Genomic DNA, 18530 nt, shown 5'->3' with positions numbered 1-18530 from the left:
CACCAACAAAAAGACAAAAATAGTATAACGTGTGCAGAGACAATATTGTGACGTACATGCAACAAACACAAAAGCTCAACCATTCAAAAAAGGGACATGGTCAAAAAGTAATTAACTCGAACATAATCCATGAAACATCGACAAAGAAAATATGGTTTAAATCCCTAAAGAATAATCATCTGCAGTGTACACCTCGAATGTCGAATGTCCCAATTAAAAGGTAAGTCGACATGTTGGTATCGCGATACTCTCGTCGTATCTTCACACAATATAATACCGTCCGGTTGTTACGCACCGTATCGATCGCTACGAAATTGGCGGCGACCTTCACGCATCAACCTGATCATAATGTAACTCAATCGACGTGACATAACCGCACCGAACGCAGGGTCATGGCAATGCTCTGACCCACCGTATTGACGCCGTAGCGTAATTGTGACGTGGCCATCGTCGCAATCACGCTACATGACGTTTGTATTACAATTATTTTATCGGGGTCGAGAAGTTTGTTTTACAGAATTAAATATAAATTATGGATGCTAATTATGCGCTATTATACTGCGTGCTGATATTACCTGAGTACTAGTATACCAACTATCAGCAACATACCGTCTTACCAAGCGATTAGACAATCAAAATCGCTGAAAGATTCGATCTTTGTAAAAGTAACACAACAGTGTACAACAATAAAATCTGATCCAAAAGTTGTTTGCCATAGTTTGATTGCAAATGTTTCATAAGCCGTGCGAAATGCACATTAGTAGTGACTGATGACAGACTAAAAATAGCTGGCGACATTAGATCCAGCAGAATATAAGAGCAGCGCAGAAAGACACACATCACACATCACTCAAACTTATAATACTAAAACCGCAAACCGTGTATCCTTCATCGGCGCCTTCGTCTTTGTTCTTCGACTGCAACACAAACGTTAGCATGTCACGGCCTTATCACTTAAAAGAGTATAATGTACTATGGGACAAGAGAGGATACCACATCCCAGGTTTCTTAATCATAAAAAATAGCAACGCTTTTAAAAGTTATTGGATACGGTTATATAGGTCTTTATATATCCCTGGTTTTACACCAAATGGGATAAAAGAAAATGAAAACATTGACCATTTTCCCCAACCTATTATAATTGTTACAAACTATACAAAAAGCCTTAAATCTAATTAATTATAAATAAATATATAAACATTAGTTTCAATCACATTAAAAAATAGACAAAGCCTACACTTTATAATTACAAATTAAATGTCACATCGACTTTTTAAAATTTGTTTGGCTATTTTCATTCAGCAATATTCTTATAAACAAGGATAAAATAAAATATACCTTGTGCTTTTCTTCGGCAGCTTTATTCGCTGACTTTTCTGCAACAATATATTCTTTAAATATCGTGTTGTACATAATGATGTCACAATTACCTTCGTTCCATTTTCACGCCATGGTCCCTTGGACCTTTGTGAGGTCACATTCCAATATCTGTTAACAACCGAAATTAAAATATATTAATTAGGTTCGTGACGAAACAATTAACTTACGAAGTGGGTTCTTCTGATGCCTCATCACCACTTCGTGACGTCAAATAATGAATGTTTCTAGAAAACAGCGTATGTAGGTAATAATGTCAATTTTAATTTATACTTTACCAATTCTTTGATCTTTTTGCTTCGCTTTCATGGCGCAAACATATCTATAATATATAACATACAAGTAATGTGCCTTGCAACGACGCAAAACGCGCGTGGGGCCCCAGAAAAAAAAACGTGGCGAAACGTACGCGTAACACTAACGTGAGCGGAAGAGAGCGAAATAAACGATTTTGTCGAATTATGACGTAACACAACGCCGCGATTGTGAACCGAGAACGAAGCAAATGTGTATTGCGTGTAACATCGCGAGTGACGTGATAAAGAAACGGCGCGGTTCGTGAACAGAATATCACAACAAATAATTCAAACTTAACAAAATAAGCAATAAACGTAAGGCACAAAACTTGCAACCTAATGTTACTCTATATACAATGTAGTACAATAATGTTAGCGCATTGTAGTGTATAAGTTAAAACAATACGTTGTAGTGAATGGTAGAACATATTTTAATACTTAACTAAAGTTTTTCCAGAAATCTTCTTCATGCCTTTTATCTTGTAGCCTGATGTGGACCGAACTTCAACTAAACTGGAACGTGGTAACTCGCTTTATATATGAGGCGTTTTTTTTTCGCGGAGCAATCAACGCGGGCGTAATCAGCTGGTGCGGGGCGTCAGTCACGTGAGCAATCTGGCCAATCAGCTTCAATTAAATAGCGGCCTGATTGTGACGTCAGTTCAACACCGACGTAACAATGTAAATTCACAATGATTCACGATTTGGGAATTATATTTTAATAGTTTGTAAATCTAAAAAATATTCTAAAATTCGTGAATTGAATATATATGTAAATATATATATATATATATGTTTTTTTTATGAGTTTAAAGAACAATTGAGATAATTAAAAGTTAAATATGAAAAAATCGTGGCAAAGAGCGACAAGAGAGCACATTTCTAATGAATGAGCATGTCAAATATTTAATTAGCATACTTTTAATTACCGTTTCTACTACCACGTTAACTAGTGTAAGTTTACAAGTCAACACCCATTGTGTAGGAGTTGTACAAACCGTATTTACGTATATTCTTTACCAACCACTGAATCTTCAAGTCTTCATGAGTTATAATACATTCTACTTACTTCTCCACGGTCACAAATGGTTTGGTTGCTTCTGTTTGTTTATGGAGCTCAGTCGACCGTTGCAGTAAAAGGAAAAATAAATATTATTACGTTCACATATTATGATACTTATTTCAATACGTGCTCACTCATTAAAGCGCTGCTCTCTTGCTGGCTTTGATATCCTGACTGAATTGTGATCAATACTGCGCAGTTGTTTTTTTGCGTGCTCAGATGTATAAACAAAAACGGTACAGTACAACTATAAACATTAAATAATGTTCTTTATTCACAAAACAACAACCTACCACTAATATCTTGTGCAATTAGTACAACAATGTATCAGTACGATCAAGTGCATGCAAAGCAAGGATAAATAAATTCATGAAACAACAACATTTAATATCTTTCATTGGAAAATTTAACTACACATATGAGGACTTCTAATTGATCAAATATTGAATATATTGCACATCTAGTCTTAGCGGGTATTAAACAAATTTGATGTATAAATTAATATAACATGATATATAACTTTGGTCCATAATGAGTATATGTGCAGGATAGGTAAAACAAAAAGTTCGTATCTTTTGGCTTGGTGCAAACGAAATGTATAATATTAAATATGCAAGTACAGTTAGATAGTTTGTCTCATTATAGGAACACATATATTGTGATAAATATAATCAACAAAATTGTTGAATGATTTTAAGTATACAACAAGTTACTCTCAACCAACATTCTAAAAATCTAAAGTGATATAAAATGTTAACAATATGAATATCAGTTAATATGTTAAGCCAGGCTTGCTTTTGGTATCTCGTGGATCTTGAATAAACTTTACTAAGTTTGCCTTCCAAATCATAAAGTTAATCACACCAAGAGTTTGATTATTTGGCAGAATAGAAACCGTGTGACCTCTGTCTCTGTCGTAAGTATTGGGCTAATCCAGTTGGTTGGTTATCTGAAAATTTGAGCAAGTTAAACTTACATATATTGTGGTTAGTTTTAAACATATTGGACATTAAAAGAATCAATATTTCTCCTGTTTCAAACAAGTCGATTTTAAATCATTGCAATACTAACATTGTGATATTGATTAAAATGCATACATTAAAAAAATTCTTTTTAACTTCTACACTAAATGTTTTAACTAAGATACGAGATGAAAATAATTGAAACAAGATAATCATAGCAAGAATCAAACCTTCAAGTTGAACCACATTGGTTGACATGACTTGGTTAAACCGTTTGAAAGCAATGCTGTCTTTGATGCCTAAATTTGATGCCTTTCTCATTAAAACTTGAGCAATGCCTGAAAATCACAAGTTCATTAACATGCAATCAAAATTTAATTTCAAGTAAACTCTTTAATGATACACCACACACACCTGACACACTCATAGACCGAGACCTGGCAGCGGGCATGAGGTATTCACCACACTTTGAAAGTGAAGGAATTACGATAGCTGGAATAAGTGAAGACACAGGTTGAGCACCACCTCGTACATAATTTGCCTGTAAAACAAAATATCCAAGATAAAAAAGAAACATCACACAATGAACTGGAACAGCAGCATGTAAAAATCTTAGGTAAATCAAGATGCAATTTAACTGTGCATTATTGTGCTTTTATAGCTATATAACATTCAACAAAACCAAGTAAAAAAAACTCAATTTATGTATATGATATAAAACACATTAGGTATTTCTGACAGTCAACAATACGTATATTTTCTTACAACAATACAACAGTCAACAATACCAAATGAAGAAACGCTTAGTATGAAACACATCAGTTATTTATGATTACCATTGGAACTTGAAGAGAACTTTGAACTTTACCTTCCCAACTAAAATCAAGCATTGCATTGTTTAATATAAAACCAGATGCCATCAACTTTGAACCAAAGTTTGAACCTAAACTCCTGTAAAGTGAATTATATGGTAGTTAATAAACAGCCTGGCTATTTCATGTCATAAAACTTAATAAGATGCAAAATATCAAAAGAGTAAACAATTCTCAATGTCAAAACATATCTGTATCTTTTTTCAGTTTGTTATTAAAAAAAAAAAACACCCTTAACAAAAAAAATTACTCACATTGTAATAGTGATTATGATGTCATCGGGCCCAATCACACAAACATGTTGCTGCCCTCCGCTGGTGGTAAGTAGTTGCACACCATTGAGGTAGTGATGCATAGGGTAGGAATGTGTATCGTTGATTAGAGAGCGAATATAAGCGCCAATGTTTGTACTGTAGAAGAACAATAATTTTTTCAAAATTCTTTTACTGTGCAATTAATTAAACTAAGAAATTTAAAAAAACTTTAAAGTGAACCATGTATAGGTTTCTAGTCTGGCCCACAAATGTTTCAAATGCAAACCACTTTCATTGACTATGACACTATGTCAAGGAAGTGGAAAACAATATAACAGAAAACAAATATAATAAAATCAATTGATTTCCATTCTGTTAAGTCAACTTAAGTCAGGTATGGACCCGCATTAATACGATCACAAATTTCTTACCCATTCACTTGGTGTAGATAGGTTGAATTGATGGGCGTACTCAATTGGGCGTAGCTGTATTTTAAAGCTTCTATCAATCTATGGTCCTGTAGGTAAAATATTAAGTCAGATCTCTAATACATAGTAAAAAAGATATACTCTAGATCAGTGACCTTTTTAGGTTGCAGACCAGTAAAATTTGGAAACAAATTTTGTGGACCAGACCTACCGGTGGACCTTCAAAAATCAACCAAAACGGTAATTACGACAAAAGTATGCAACTCAAAAGCAAATTACGGAAACTGGTGAAGTTCTAAATCAGTTTAAATTTAATGCTTTATTTTTTAATAAGACTTCAACATCTTGCATTTTGCTATAATTGTATTATATTTGGCGGACTGGTGGTTGAGAACCACTGCTTTAGATAATACACAGAATATAAAAAGATTTACTTACTTGCAAGAAAGAATCTTGTGGGGAAGAATTGGGATTGATGGTTGGATACCCCAACATTGTATCAACTGCTGCATGTAATGCATAACCAGATGAGGGATATTCACCAGTTACCAGAGCCATGTCTGTATATAATAAATCATTACAAAACTATTTACAACACTCGGTTTACATCCTAGTAAAGTGAACATATGTAATTACAGCGGAATCCTTTCTCTTTTATTATGCAGAATCGACTAGTATAAACATACAATTTTAATTATCCAAATAGATACTTTACTTCATTCTCACCTTTGTACTTGGCTGTGTTTATCCCATATGTAACATTAACAGCATAGGAATTCAAATCATATTTAGACAAGACACTTCCCAATTCTGCAGTTTCACCAAGAAACTGACCACTTAATGCGCCAGTGTATAAAGCTCGAGCACCTTCAGTGCTTATTGCCTATCATTAAAACCAACTAAATCAATTGAATATGATAACATGCAATACAAATAGCACATAGTTTTATTTTGAATGTTTAATTAATATATATATAAAATTTAAAAATTGCATAGCTTAAAATGTAATAAACATTAAATACCATGACAGATGGTCAGATAAAATGAGTCATTAAGTAACAGGAAAATAAATTAGTCACAAAAGCTTTCGTTGTTTTGTATACCAATTTTAGTGCAACTAGTTTTCATTACATACTCTTTCTACTTGGTCTTTTTTTAGTCCTGATTTAGATTTTTAGCATTTGGGGCTGCTGTTGCTTCTTAATTGAATGCGAGCCATATGTTTCCTCAAGCTTATGTTACTCAGTGTATTTCTGCTTTTTAATTGACAAGTAATCGAATTTATTCGGTAGTTCATTCTAGCTCTGAACATTTTGCCTTCTACATACTCATCTTCTTAATTACCAACTTCTTCTATGCATTCAATTATATCCGAGTTAAATACTTTTTCTTAATATAAAGCTGCTGAGCTGCACATTTTGTTATAGCGTAACACAAAATTGGCAAATAGTCTCAAACCTACAGTAAATGGAACTTTTAATTAGGTAACTTAGGTTAATACTGATACATTTGCACTAAACTTACCTCTAAAGTATTAGCCAGCTGTGGCTGTGTAAAAAGATCTCCTTGTTTTAATTTTGTTGAGTTATCACTTTTGGTAATTAAATCTCTTAGAGGTTGGGGAATAGTTGTCAAGTTTAGTTTTTGAATTGCATCAGATAATTCAGGAGAAACTTTGATTCCATTTCTAGCAATCACAGCAATCCTACTCACAACATTGGACCATGGAAGTCTGAAGAACATATACTTATTTAGTATTGTTTGAATTTTTTATTAGGCATATATATGGACTAAGTTATGAATCTTATTCTATTTTATGTGGATGAGGTTCAAAGTATGCCATGGAAACTGGGGTAAAGTAAGAGTTTGGACCCCAAACATAGAACAATATTAATGCTTCATACTTTAGATGTATATATACTATTTTAAACTAGTTTATTATCTATGTCAAATTACACATGTTCTATTATAGTCTTACAACATAAAAATAAAGCATGTTCTTTCTCAAAAGTGTAAGCCTAAAATTCTAAAGTGCTGATATCGTATTTGGACTGGTGGTAAACAAAATTACATACTTTCCATGAGTCTCGTGTAACTTTTGCAATCCTAAAATAAACCCTGGAACAGCGATGCTCATTTGAGGCGCCACTTCTGAGATCGGCTTTCCATTGAACATCGAATTAACATTGGATGAGTTGCTGAAATATGAAGGACCAACCTCACGGAAGTTAAACATTTTTGTTGCCCCTTTCACCAACTTCTGCTGGTGTACGAGAGCAAAACCTCCTCTGTGAAACAAATGGGTAAATAAAACAAGACAAGATATGGCTGACAAATGGGTAAATAAAAACAAGACAAGAAATGAGTATGGGTGACAAATGGGTAAAAAAAAGACAAGTGTACGAGAGCAAAATCTCCTCCGTAAAACAAAAGAGTTGCTTAATAAAAGATACCTACAGTATTTTCATATTAATGAGTTTCTTTAAAAAAATTAAACAAAAATGTTTAGACAAAATAAAATTACACATAGATAAATTATTTTAAAAATAGTTTAGAAGAAATATTTTTTTTAGCAACAAATCTTGTTTTCAATCCATCATTTTAACACCTACCTAATGCTGAAAACACCAACCATAGATTAGTTAAATGAGCACCATATTTAAAACCAATTTTGAAGATTACCACAACATAATTAAGCCAACTTTCATTAAAATAAAAAGTAAACAAATTTATTTGAATTTTTTTTTAGAAATTTCCTTTTTTATTTTAACCAACTAACTTACCCTCCGATGCTGGCAGCATGTGGATGAGTTACTGTTAAACAAAGCGCTGTCAATACAGCTGCATCTGCTGATGAACCACCATCGTTTTGAAGCAAATCTAAGCCAATCTTGGTGCAGTATGGATCACTTGACATCACTCCACCAGTTGGAATTATCTAGAAAGTAATATGTCATGTTAAATACATCATATACACATGAATTTTCTGGCTTATGCTTCTAAAATGGGCAATTAATAATAACTTATATTATGATAATTTTAAAGGCACGTGATAACATGATTTCACACTTTGAAACTTTTCTATATACCAAAAATATTTATCAAATTATATATAATTTTTTTCTTTACATATTAATATATATATATTTTAAAACACATGTAACAAAAAGTTTTACATATTTAAAACAAAACACCAGCAGTTTTAAAGGAAAAACATGAAAGAATTTTTAAAAACACAAAAAATCAAAATGTATTATTTAATGGAGACATAGTGGAGTGCTAATGAACACCTACATAAAATAGCAGATTATCTTTATAGTAGTACATATATATGTGTGTACTAAAAATTATGACATACCTGGGGCTTGCCTGTGTATATTTGAATAATTAGAGCAACAGTTATACTGATTGAAAACACTACCATGCTGATAATGATCATACAAAATCCATCAATATTTCGCATCCATCTGTAAAAACAACAAGTTACATATCTAGTCACCTTATAGTATATTGATGAATGGATTTTTAATAACGGACATATATTATACAGTGTTAAGTGTGTTTGCGTTTAGTATTGTCACAATTTAATAACCTGGGTCTTGAAAATGGATCATTTGTTGTTTCCTTTAAAGGAGATGTTTCTCCAGCAGATGGCATAATGAATACGTTTGTTGATTGTGTATCTGAACTTGGAGTGGAATTTTCCGTTGCAGTGAAATGGGCAGTACTTGGGGACAAGGTTACTACAGCAAACTCTATGGGCAGTTAAATATATGTAAATATAAAAAAAAAGTGTGGAGGTGGAATTTTAAATTGAAACAAATGATCAGAAATATTAGGAATATAAATAGAATGTATGGTGGAACCATGCAAGAATGCAGGCATAACATGCAATCAATTGTAAGAGTGCATGCTTTGAAAGAGTCAACAATTAAAAAGTCAACATAAAGTTTTGTTATATACAATGTATAATCATTGGGATCGATTGTGTAGTGGCACAACAAACAGACTAAAGCAAACTCCTGCTGGTTAATCAGCAACAGCTTAACAGTAAGAGGTCTATCCATATCAGTAATGAAACCAAAGGCTGATAGATGGGATGCAGTCAGCAGTTTGGGGAGTGAAAGTTGTGTGATGACCATTGTATTTTAGGCTGATGCTGTGCTTTATAATAACACAAGGAATGAATAGATACTGACGTAGGAGGTAATAAAAGTACATGTGCAGATGTGCAGTGCTAATGAACAGCTGGAACTATTCAACAGTACAATCAGTACAACTAAACTACAGCATTGTAGTGCAGGCACAATTAAGTAAACATGCAGCTTGTATTGATGCAGAATCAATATGCATTTCATGGTGTCTATGAATTACGTGCATGTCATTGGGTTATTACTGCTAAAGTAAATAATTAATTAAATTTGCAAGCATGGGTGCTTCGATTAAGTTCTAGTAACTTCTTACCAGATTCAACAGGTCAATTTAACATAGGAAACAGCCTGCAGACACACAATATGTTAATCAACTTTAAATTAAGTCGTGTGATTGCTATGCTGCTCGTAGTAGCAATTTTTCTAACCTATAGCTGGCTCTTGCTATGGTCAACAAAGACTGCATTACAAACAAACCGGAAAAACAAAGCCGGCCAAGATGAGGTTCCGGTTATAAACGTGATAAAGGAAGATAGTTATGTGCAGCAGAAAACTCAAAACCTTAATAAAGGAAAGAGGTTTGATTTAGGAAGAGTAAATCATTCGCATCCTCGGGAGGAGATACAGCAGAACAATAAATGCGGACATCAACTTGATGCTTCTCAAACACGGTGGTTTAGAGCACGGTTTAACCCAGAAATTGAACCTGTGTGGACACAGAGCGCACTGGAGATTGATTACTTGGTATATGACTGGTGGCTATCGCTGCAGTCAAGCGAAGCAGAGAATCTGGACAAAACGTTCGAAGCATTGTACAAAGAAGGCGTGCCAAGGAAAGATCCATTTGCTAGACTAACTCATGACAGAGAGGCTGGCTGTAGAAGTTGTGCTGTGGTTGGAAACTCTGGTAATATACTCAACTCAAACTATGGAAATGTGAGATTTTAAACTGTATCACAGATCATGGTATACCCATTCACTTTTCCAATGTACAAATAACTTCAATAAACATGAACTAACATAGCGTATCTTCCCAATTTCCCATTAATGGTAACTTAGTAAATTTAACCAAGATTTATAAAACCTAAGTTCTATACAACATTACGATGTGGATGTTTAAAAAAAAACATCATTATATCTTTCTGCATTACTAACACCACCTGAACACCATATCACTAGTTTAACCTGCTTATTCTAACTTATGACTAGGAAACAAACATAATATAACTACTTTAATGACAGGAAATAGACGGACATGATTTTGTCATTCGTATGAACAAAGGTCCTACCTATAACTATGAAAATGATGTGGGTTCAAAAACAACACACAGATTTATGTATCCTACAACTGCTGCAAGCTCACTGCCTCAAGGTAAATTGCCTCTGGCTGTATTGGGAAAACACAGTAGTAATCAAAGATCATGCAATTAGAATGGCTGGTTAAAAACAAAACAATGCATGCCATTATCAAGTCAATTATAAAATACTTTTTACAGCAAATTATTGTTATTACCGTTTCACCAATCAAATACAATTTGATAAAATTAGTGCCAGTGCTTCATTAGTAAACAAATCAGCTACAGTGATAATGCATATTAGATTAAAGCAACAGTAAACATACCTAAGGAAGGGCACAGAAATCAGTACCTTGCGATTAACTGTTAAACTGCAAGCACAAAGAGCACATTGTTATATAGAAAACTATAAAGAATTTAAAGCTCTCCTTGTAGATAACAACACTGATTTCCTTTAATTTAAATTTCGATGCTGTGTACATTACGGTAAATGTTGCTGCTGTTTTCCTATTCATTAACCATACGGTGGTTATTAAATAAAATTAGAGTAAAACCTTACATAGCACTTAAACTTTTCAGGAGTCAGTTTGGTACTGGTGCCATTTCAACCACTGGACATTAAATGGCTTCTCAGTGCTTTAACCACAGGAGAAATAACAAGGACCTACCAACCGCTGGTTAGGCGAGTTACATGCGACAAATCAAAGATTACCATCATTAGTCCTACATTCATACGGTAAAATTATACTTTAACCATAAACAACTAGAGCGCGTGCACTGCTCTATAGTTTTATCTTTATAATCCTATATATGCTTCTAAATACCCCAGCTATGTACATGACCGATGGACTCAGCACCATGGGAGGTATCCCTCCACAGGATTGTTGGCACTTATATATGCACTACACGAGTGTGATGAAGTTGATGTGTATGGATTTGGAGCTAACAGAGCGGGGAACTGGCACCATTACTGGGAGGACTTGCCCCCCCATGTGGCGGGGGCTTTTCGTAAAACTGGCGTCCATGATTCAGCGCAAGAAAATGAGATTATTGACCAGTTACATATACATGGACTGCTAAGGGTACACAGGTCGGAACAATCGTCATAGCATAGTTTCAAAACAATTAGCCCTCCTCATGTTTAAGGAAACATGCAATGCTGCCTATATTTGAAATAATCAAACATATACGTGAATAGTCATGCAGTGTATCAATGATATGAACCACAGTACATCTGTATACATTATGTAGAGAATGGTTTATAAAGCTGTGATAAGAAGCCTTCAAGCCTGTATTTTGTGACTCACAAGCAAATGTAGGCTAAGTTATTTTAAACTGCATAACTTAATATCTAAAATTTTTGGTGAAAGTGCAGCATGAAGGATAAACATATGAAACTTGGACAGTCGGTATACTTTGATACAGTGAATAAATAATGCATATTGTACCTGCATCCCTTTCGTAAGTATTTGCAAACCCGTCCATGTCAAAATCAACAGATGGCGAAGCTTGAGAATCGTTTAAAAATCTAGTAGTTCTAAGATCGCCTTTTTGCCGCAGCATTTCCGTACACCATATGACGTCAAAGTAAATACGTTGTTGGGCACGTAGTGGTCTATCCCTAGTCGTTTCCGTTGGTCTCGTAACAGATGGGAGACCACTCGTAATAACGAGTTTACATTGGATATATACGCTTTTTCGTCAGACAGTTATTCTTGTTGGGCTTGATAAAATCGTTTTTTGAAACTTTGGTCACACTTTTGAGCATCTCTATTAATTTACTGCTTTTATTTTTCGTTGGTATGTCCCTTTAACTTTAAGTAAAAACTGCAATTCAAACCAGCATATAAATTGGATTTGTATTGTTTGTTAGTAAAACAAAAAAGCAAATTAACAAAGTCGCAGTTTACTATTAACTTCATCACTAATGTTGAACACAATTGATGTAAAAAATAGTTCATTTTGAGAAGAAGCTAATATCAAGAGAGTGTAGCTTTAATAAATAGGTATGCTTCAATTTAAAATGATTGAGACACACAAACAGGAAAGAATTAAGCAATAAGGGAAATTTCGTTCAAATAGGAAGACCATATTTGTTTGGTGTACTAGTTTATTAAACAATAAAAAACACAGGTAAAAAGTTAATTTTCTGGAAAATAAGGACAGGATAAAATACCTTCATATTTTATGTGACTGGCGGTATAAAGTGTGTTGTGATATTTTGGCTTCGACCGTTAAATTTGGACCGAGGGGCATTGCGCATTCCTTGCAACGCTACTGCAAATAACATGCAAATAAAAGTTGGTAAAAGGGAGAACAGTTAACATGCATAGTAGGGTGGGAGAAGATGGGACACTTTTAGCAGCTGGCATCCAAGTATCGTGATCGTATTTTAAACAACAGTATACGTGAGTCGTGAGGATACGGTTTTATACTTCTTTGATTTGAACAGGTGTCCCGTCTTCCCCCACTCTAGTAAAAAAAAACAGAAACGACAATCCGGCGCCTTATTTACATAGAATTGTCCGGTATATCATAACTAAAACTGGTGTTGCAATTTTGGAAATCGGTATTTCTGGTCAAAACACCTTATTTGTCAGTAACTGCATCAACCCCGTATATGTGCTTTATGAGCCCATTAGTGACCAATGTTTTCCGGAAATCCAACAGTGACCACTGCTGGGTGTGCAGTTTTTTTAAGTGTGAAAAAATTATCGTTATGTGGTTCAAGATAAACAGGTAATGCTTATTTCTGAACGAATGCTCAGTTTGCCTGTCGTATTTTCATTTCGATGAATCTTAAGCCTTCCCGAGGACTTGCACTTTTCGGTTCTTTCCAGTAGGCATATTGCGTACCAATTGTACACGGTTTGTAGTTCCCGTTTAAGTTGGCACTCGTACATTAACCAAACCACCACCCCGCCTTTCTTGATTGAGTGCAATTATTTTTACTATTGAAATCCTTTGTAGAAAACTCTTTTCCATTATTCCTACCCAATGCATCTAAGATTAGAAAAAAGTCGGAAAGGATTAATGAATGAATGAATGAATGAATGAATGAATGAATGAATGAATGAATGAATGAATGAATGAATGAAAGATATTATTCTCGCGCCGTCGGAGGAACGGCAGTCGTTATAACGCAAGTGTTCTAAATTTATACACCCCGTGCCCGCTTTCGGGGTTGTTATTTGTGGTTCTGTAAAGAATCTATAGGCTAATTCCCCCCGGGCGTTTTCCCATCGGCTACTTCACCCTACCAACCCGTGACCATTTTAACCCCCATTTACGCCCCCGGATATCCCCCTCCCGTCCTTGGCTATTCCCTACGTGGCCACTCCCCGGCTATTTCTCCCCGATGGCTGTTCCATATTTATTTTAAATCACCCAGCAGTATAAATGGTTTACAAAGCTTTACCTCCAACACACTGTTGGCTGTGTACAGGAGTGTCCGAAGATCCATGATTGAAGCAGCATTCTGTAAAAACAAAAGCTTGTTTACCATGGCGGATGTATCAACGCAACTTGAAAGGGCCTAAACACACCCCAAATGTACTTCGCTTTAATCGATAGAGTGTGTTTTTCTAATTCCAACGACACCTCACTTGTTTTAATCGGTTCTGTATAACCAAAGATATTCCAGCTCAAACACCGTGAAATTCAAAAAACTGATTTGAAAGTTGCGTGGCGAAAAAAATTGAGAAGTGTACTACCCACGTGACAAAATTGTTGAAGCGTGGCCGCTCTCATTCAGAAAGGCGAGAGGCAGTGTTTTCAGCGAAAAACGAGAGAACAAAAAAAACGCAAAGAAGCACAAAAAAAACGCAGATTTCGCTTTTACGAATGAATCAGTCACGTGACTGGTACGTTCCTACGTCACAATCACGGAGCTCGTAGTAAAAAAAGATAGCGCTAGAGATCACTGTTTGAGGACGAATATCTCCGCCTATAGTGGACCAATTTTAATAAGCAAAGTATTTTTGGAATCAATAAAACGGTCGCTTTATGAATTTACCATAAAAAATAAAAGTGACGTGGGGTGTGTTTAGGCCCTTTAAATGCCCGTTAAATCATAGTAAAGCCGATAAAATGTTATAGTTTGCGAGTCGCGGGTGTGAACGATTGAACTATAGTTAAAATTGAGTAAAAAAAACGAAGAAAACTGAATACAAGAGATCACAGATCTAATGAATGAACACGTTTTAAACTAATTAGCATAAGATAGTAGAGTCGGGGAAGATAGGACACCTGTAACACATATTATCCAAATAGCCTGATCTTGTTTTAAACAATTAACAACGGTCTGTGGAAGTCGTGAAGATACGGTTTTATAATTCATTAAATGTTCTTTGTTTACTACCAAATGAAAAGAGAAATTAAAATGAAAAGGTGTCCCATCTACCCCCACCCTGCTATATTAGTCAATCCTTTTACTGCAACGGTCGACTGGGCTCGATCAAAAACAAATCTGAAGTAACCAACAAAACGGGTTCTAGTCGCCATCGGTGACTGTGGAGCAGTAGGCAGAATGTATTTATACATGTATTATAACTAATGAAACTTATGACGTATGAGGATTGAGTGATTGGTAAAGAATATGTGTAAATACGCTTTGTACAACTCCTGTACCATGTGTTTATTGTAAACTGACACTAGTTAACGTTGTCGTCGCTTAAAAACGTTTGTTTTCATAAATTTTAACAAACCGTAATCACGCAGTAATTAGGTAATGTTAGAAGTTAATATTAATCATATGATGTTGAATTAAAAGTAATGTTTCAATTACGATTAATGATAATACGGTATAAGAGTAGTGCATTTAATGCGTCCCCACTTAAATGCTAATAGTTTGATTCAGTCGTGAATCGTTGTGTGGATTTCTTATCTTATATAATACGTGCCGTCGTTCCCCGCCAAACTGCAGACAGTGTTTCCGCTATGTAAAGTGCATGAGGAAAGTAATCGTTAATTAATCGCTCATCGTGCGGTTTTAAATCTAAAAATTCAGTCTAAAAATTATAAATATATATTACGATTTGATTTCAATCAAGAGATTAAAGAAAAATGCTGGAATTAAGAATTAGGATAAGTGCGGAAAATAATCGCCCTATCAGCAACAACATCAACAACAACAACAAAGCCAAGAACAACTGTTCGACGAAAAAGGATCTATATGACCACTAACGTGTTCAAAAATACACTAAATCCCATTGACTACAATACAGTAGTAAACGATCGACTTGCGGTCACGTGACCGTTAAAAGAGAGTGTGTCAGCTCTTTCTTTTACCCACAGAAATAAAAAAGAGTAGAACGCGCAACTGCCACAGAAATAAAAAAAAGAATAGAACGCGAATTTACAATGTTGGCAAAGAAGAGAGGTGATGCACTCTCTCTCTTTCGCGGGTCATATATATTTCCAACTAATCGTTTGTTTGAACGTTTTTAATTAGAGTTTTTAAATAAATTTTGTTATTGGCGTGCCGTTATTTCACCCTAACTTTGATTTCACCCAAAAGTATATATATCAAATTGATTTATGTTACAGTTCTTTCGTTTAGTTACGCCATTGCTTTTTTTTCTTACAACCTCTTTGTTCATTACGTGGCAATTTTAGTACAGTTTATACTTAAGGTGGATATGACACGGTCAAATAACTTTGCCTAAAATTAAAAGTATAAGTATATGAAACACAAATACAATTTATTTAGTTAATTTATTAGCCTAATTAACTAAATAATTGCAAAACAAGTAGCTGTGTCGAAAAATCGTAAGAGATTTTCACTATAGCGAAGTGTGACGTCATCGAGGGTCAAACGCGAGTGGGAAAGACTGTGTTTAGATACGAGGACCAAGAAAAGACTTTGTTTACATGTGAGAAGCGCCTTATTTTGAAGATGCCGAACCGTTGCGCTGAAGGGTGTTTGAATAGCTACAATGATAATGTGAAAATACTTAAATTTCCGAAAAGCCCAATATCAAAGCAGTTGGTGAAGTCTGTGCAACTGTACAGGGGCGGATTTTGAGCAATCTTTCAAGAACATTGGTATATGTGGTAAACATTTTAAACCCGACCAATATTGGAAGAAGTTTGAATCTACTACTGAGATGCTGTTTGAGTCTGATATACCTACAGTGACTAGAAGAGGTAATGCATATAAAGCACTTTATGAAGTCAGTGAAAATATGTCACTAGCTCAGCAAACAAGTGGTGTAGAAGCTTTCAACTCTTTATTAAAACACTTTGCTTTAAAAATGCTACATTTTTCATTTGAGGGGATTTATTGAGCACGTTAGTGGTCATATAGATCCTTTTTCGTCGAACAGTTGTTCTTGTTGTTGTTGTTTTTTTTTGTGACTTTTTTCCGCACTTATCTCAATTCTTAATTCTAGCATTTTTCTTTATTCTCTTGATTGAAATTATTCTCTTGATTGATTACTTTCCTCATGCACTTTACATAGCAGAATACTGTTTGGGAGGGAACGACGGCACGTGTTAATGAGATAAGAAATCCTCACAACGATTCACGACTGTATCAAACTATTACCATTTAAGTGGGGACACATTAAATGCACTATACTCCCATACCCTATTATCATTAATCGTAATTAATTCAACATTATATGATTAATATTAACTTCTAACATTACCTAATTACTGCGTGATTACGGTTTGTCAAAATTCATGAAAACAAACGTTTTTAAGCGACGACAACGTTAACTAGTGTAAGTTTACAATAAACACATGGTACAGGAGTTGTGCAAAGCGTATTTACACATATTCTTTACCAATCACTCAATTGTCATACGTCATAAGTTTCATTAGTTATAATACATGTATAAATACATTCTGCCTACTGCTCCACAGTCACCAATGGCGACTGGAACCCATTTTGTTGGTTACTTCAGATTTGTTTTTGATCAAGCCCAGTCGACCGTTGTAGTAAAAGGAATAATTAATATAGTAGGGTGGGGGAAGATAGGACACCTTGTCATTTCGTTTTCTCTTTTCATTTGGTAGTAAACAAAGAACATTTAATGAATTATAAAACCGTATCTTCACGACTTCCACAGACCGTTGTTAATTGTTTAAAACACGATCAGGCTATTTGGATATTATGTGTTAAAGGTGTCCCATCTTCCCCGACTCTACTATATTACGCTAATTAGTTTAAAACGTGCTTATTCATTAGATCTGTGATCTCTTGTTTCTGTGAGTTTAATGAATGCGAAAAAGAGAATAGATAGATATTTTTTTTATTTTTTTTTTATTGGAATAAAATAATACAAACAATGGCAACTATGCGGAAGCAATGTACAAGTACACAGTTCAGGTGGTTGCACCCCACTTAAAGAAGTGTGTGGACGTTCGCCCACATGCTTTAGCAATATAAAATTCCGTTATTTGAGCATTTTCTGCGTCATATTTAAATATATTAAAATCAGGTGGTTTCGCTTGGATTCTAGATCGGTATATACAGAAACGTGCACACAATAATAAACAATTCACAAGAATGTCAGTAGTACCAAATAAAAGGTGCCTTAAGTGAAAACTAAAGGGCCTCCAGATACTTGCACAAATCCAGTTGTCAACCTTATACCAGAATTGCTTAACTTTCGGGCAATAATAAAACGCGTTTAATAAAGTTTCTATTTCTGTTTTGCATGAAACGCATCGGTCAGTGTCTTTAAATCCCCATTTGAAAAGTGTTTCATTTGTTACAATAGCGTGGTTTTGTAATCTTATTTGAAAAGATCTTAATTTTGTTTCCAACGTGCAAAAATAATGGTTCTTGTAAACTTTCTCCCAGTCGTCTATGTTCCCAATCATTG

General features: G+C 34.6%; 2 protein-coding genes and 1 long non-coding RNA gene across 6 annotated transcripts; 1 reads left to right on the top strand and 2 right to left on the bottom strand.

Moving 5' to 3' along the window:
* Nucleotides 1-200: 200 nt before the first annotated feature.
* LOC113475825 lies at nucleotides 201-1733 on the bottom strand. The gene is made up of 4 exons (XR_003397611.1): nucleotides 1548-1733; nucleotides 1431-1488; nucleotides 1339-1376; nucleotides 201-917 (listed from the first exon to the last, which is right to left on the bottom strand). It is a non-coding gene; the product is annotated as an uncharacterized LOC113475825 (long non-coding RNA).
* A 1255-nt stretch (nucleotides 1734-2988) lies between these two features.
* On the bottom strand, nucleotides 2989-12516 carry LOC100181840 (glutathione hydrolase 7). 3 transcript variants are annotated; one of them, XM_018817765.2, is made up of 15 exons: nucleotides 12147-12252; nucleotides 11025-11069; nucleotides 8845-9007; nucleotides 8611-8719; nucleotides 8036-8190; nucleotides 7328-7540; nucleotides 6777-6984; nucleotides 5979-6135; nucleotides 5691-5812; nucleotides 5256-5341; nucleotides 4825-4980; nucleotides 4535-4649; nucleotides 4113-4239; nucleotides 3929-4036; nucleotides 2989-3685 (listed from the first exon to the last, which is right to left on the bottom strand). In XM_018817765.2, the coding sequence occupies exons 3-15, from the start codon at nucleotides 8907-8909 to the stop codon at nucleotides 3612-3614; spliced, it is 1695 nt and encodes a 564-aa protein (XP_018673310.1). In that variant the 5' UTR covers nucleotides 8910-9007; nucleotides 11025-11069; nucleotides 12147-12252; the 3' UTR covers nucleotides 2989-3611. The 3 variants fall into 3 exon arrangements, with proteins under 3 accessions (XP_018673310.1, XP_002119453.1, XP_018673311.1); XM_002119417.3 differs by lacking the exon at nucleotides 11025-11069 and having other exon boundaries at nucleotides 12147-12516; XM_018817766.2 differs by lacking the exons at nucleotides 11025-11069; nucleotides 12147-12252 and adding an exon at nucleotides 9717-9804.
* Nucleotides 9752-12145, top strand: siat4 (alpha-2,3-sialyltransferase ST3Gal I). Of its 2 annotated transcripts, none has more exons than XM_009859193.3 (4): nucleotides 9752-10339; nucleotides 10646-10775; nucleotides 11278-11434; nucleotides 11528-12145. In XM_009859193.3, the coding sequence occupies exons 1-4, from the start codon at nucleotides 9767-9769 to the stop codon at nucleotides 11805-11807; spliced, it is 1140 nt and encodes a 379-aa protein (XP_009857495.1). In that variant the 5' UTR covers nucleotides 9752-9766; the 3' UTR covers nucleotides 11808-12145. The 2 variants fall into 2 exon arrangements, with proteins under 2 accessions (XP_009857495.1, NP_001027703.1); NM_001032531.1 differs by having other exon boundaries at nucleotides 9767-10342; nucleotides 10649-10775; nucleotides 11528-11807.
* Nucleotides 12517-18530: the final 6014 nt, after the last annotated feature.

Source organism: Ciona intestinalis, chromosome 2 (genome assembly GCF_000224145.3).
Source record: "Ciona intestinalis chromosome 2, KH, whole genome shotgun sequence".
NCBI classification, from domain to species: Eukaryota; Metazoa; Chordata; class Ascidiacea; order Phlebobranchia; family Cionidae; genus Ciona; species Ciona intestinalis.
This window is presented reverse-complemented; position numbering and strand designations above follow the sequence as displayed.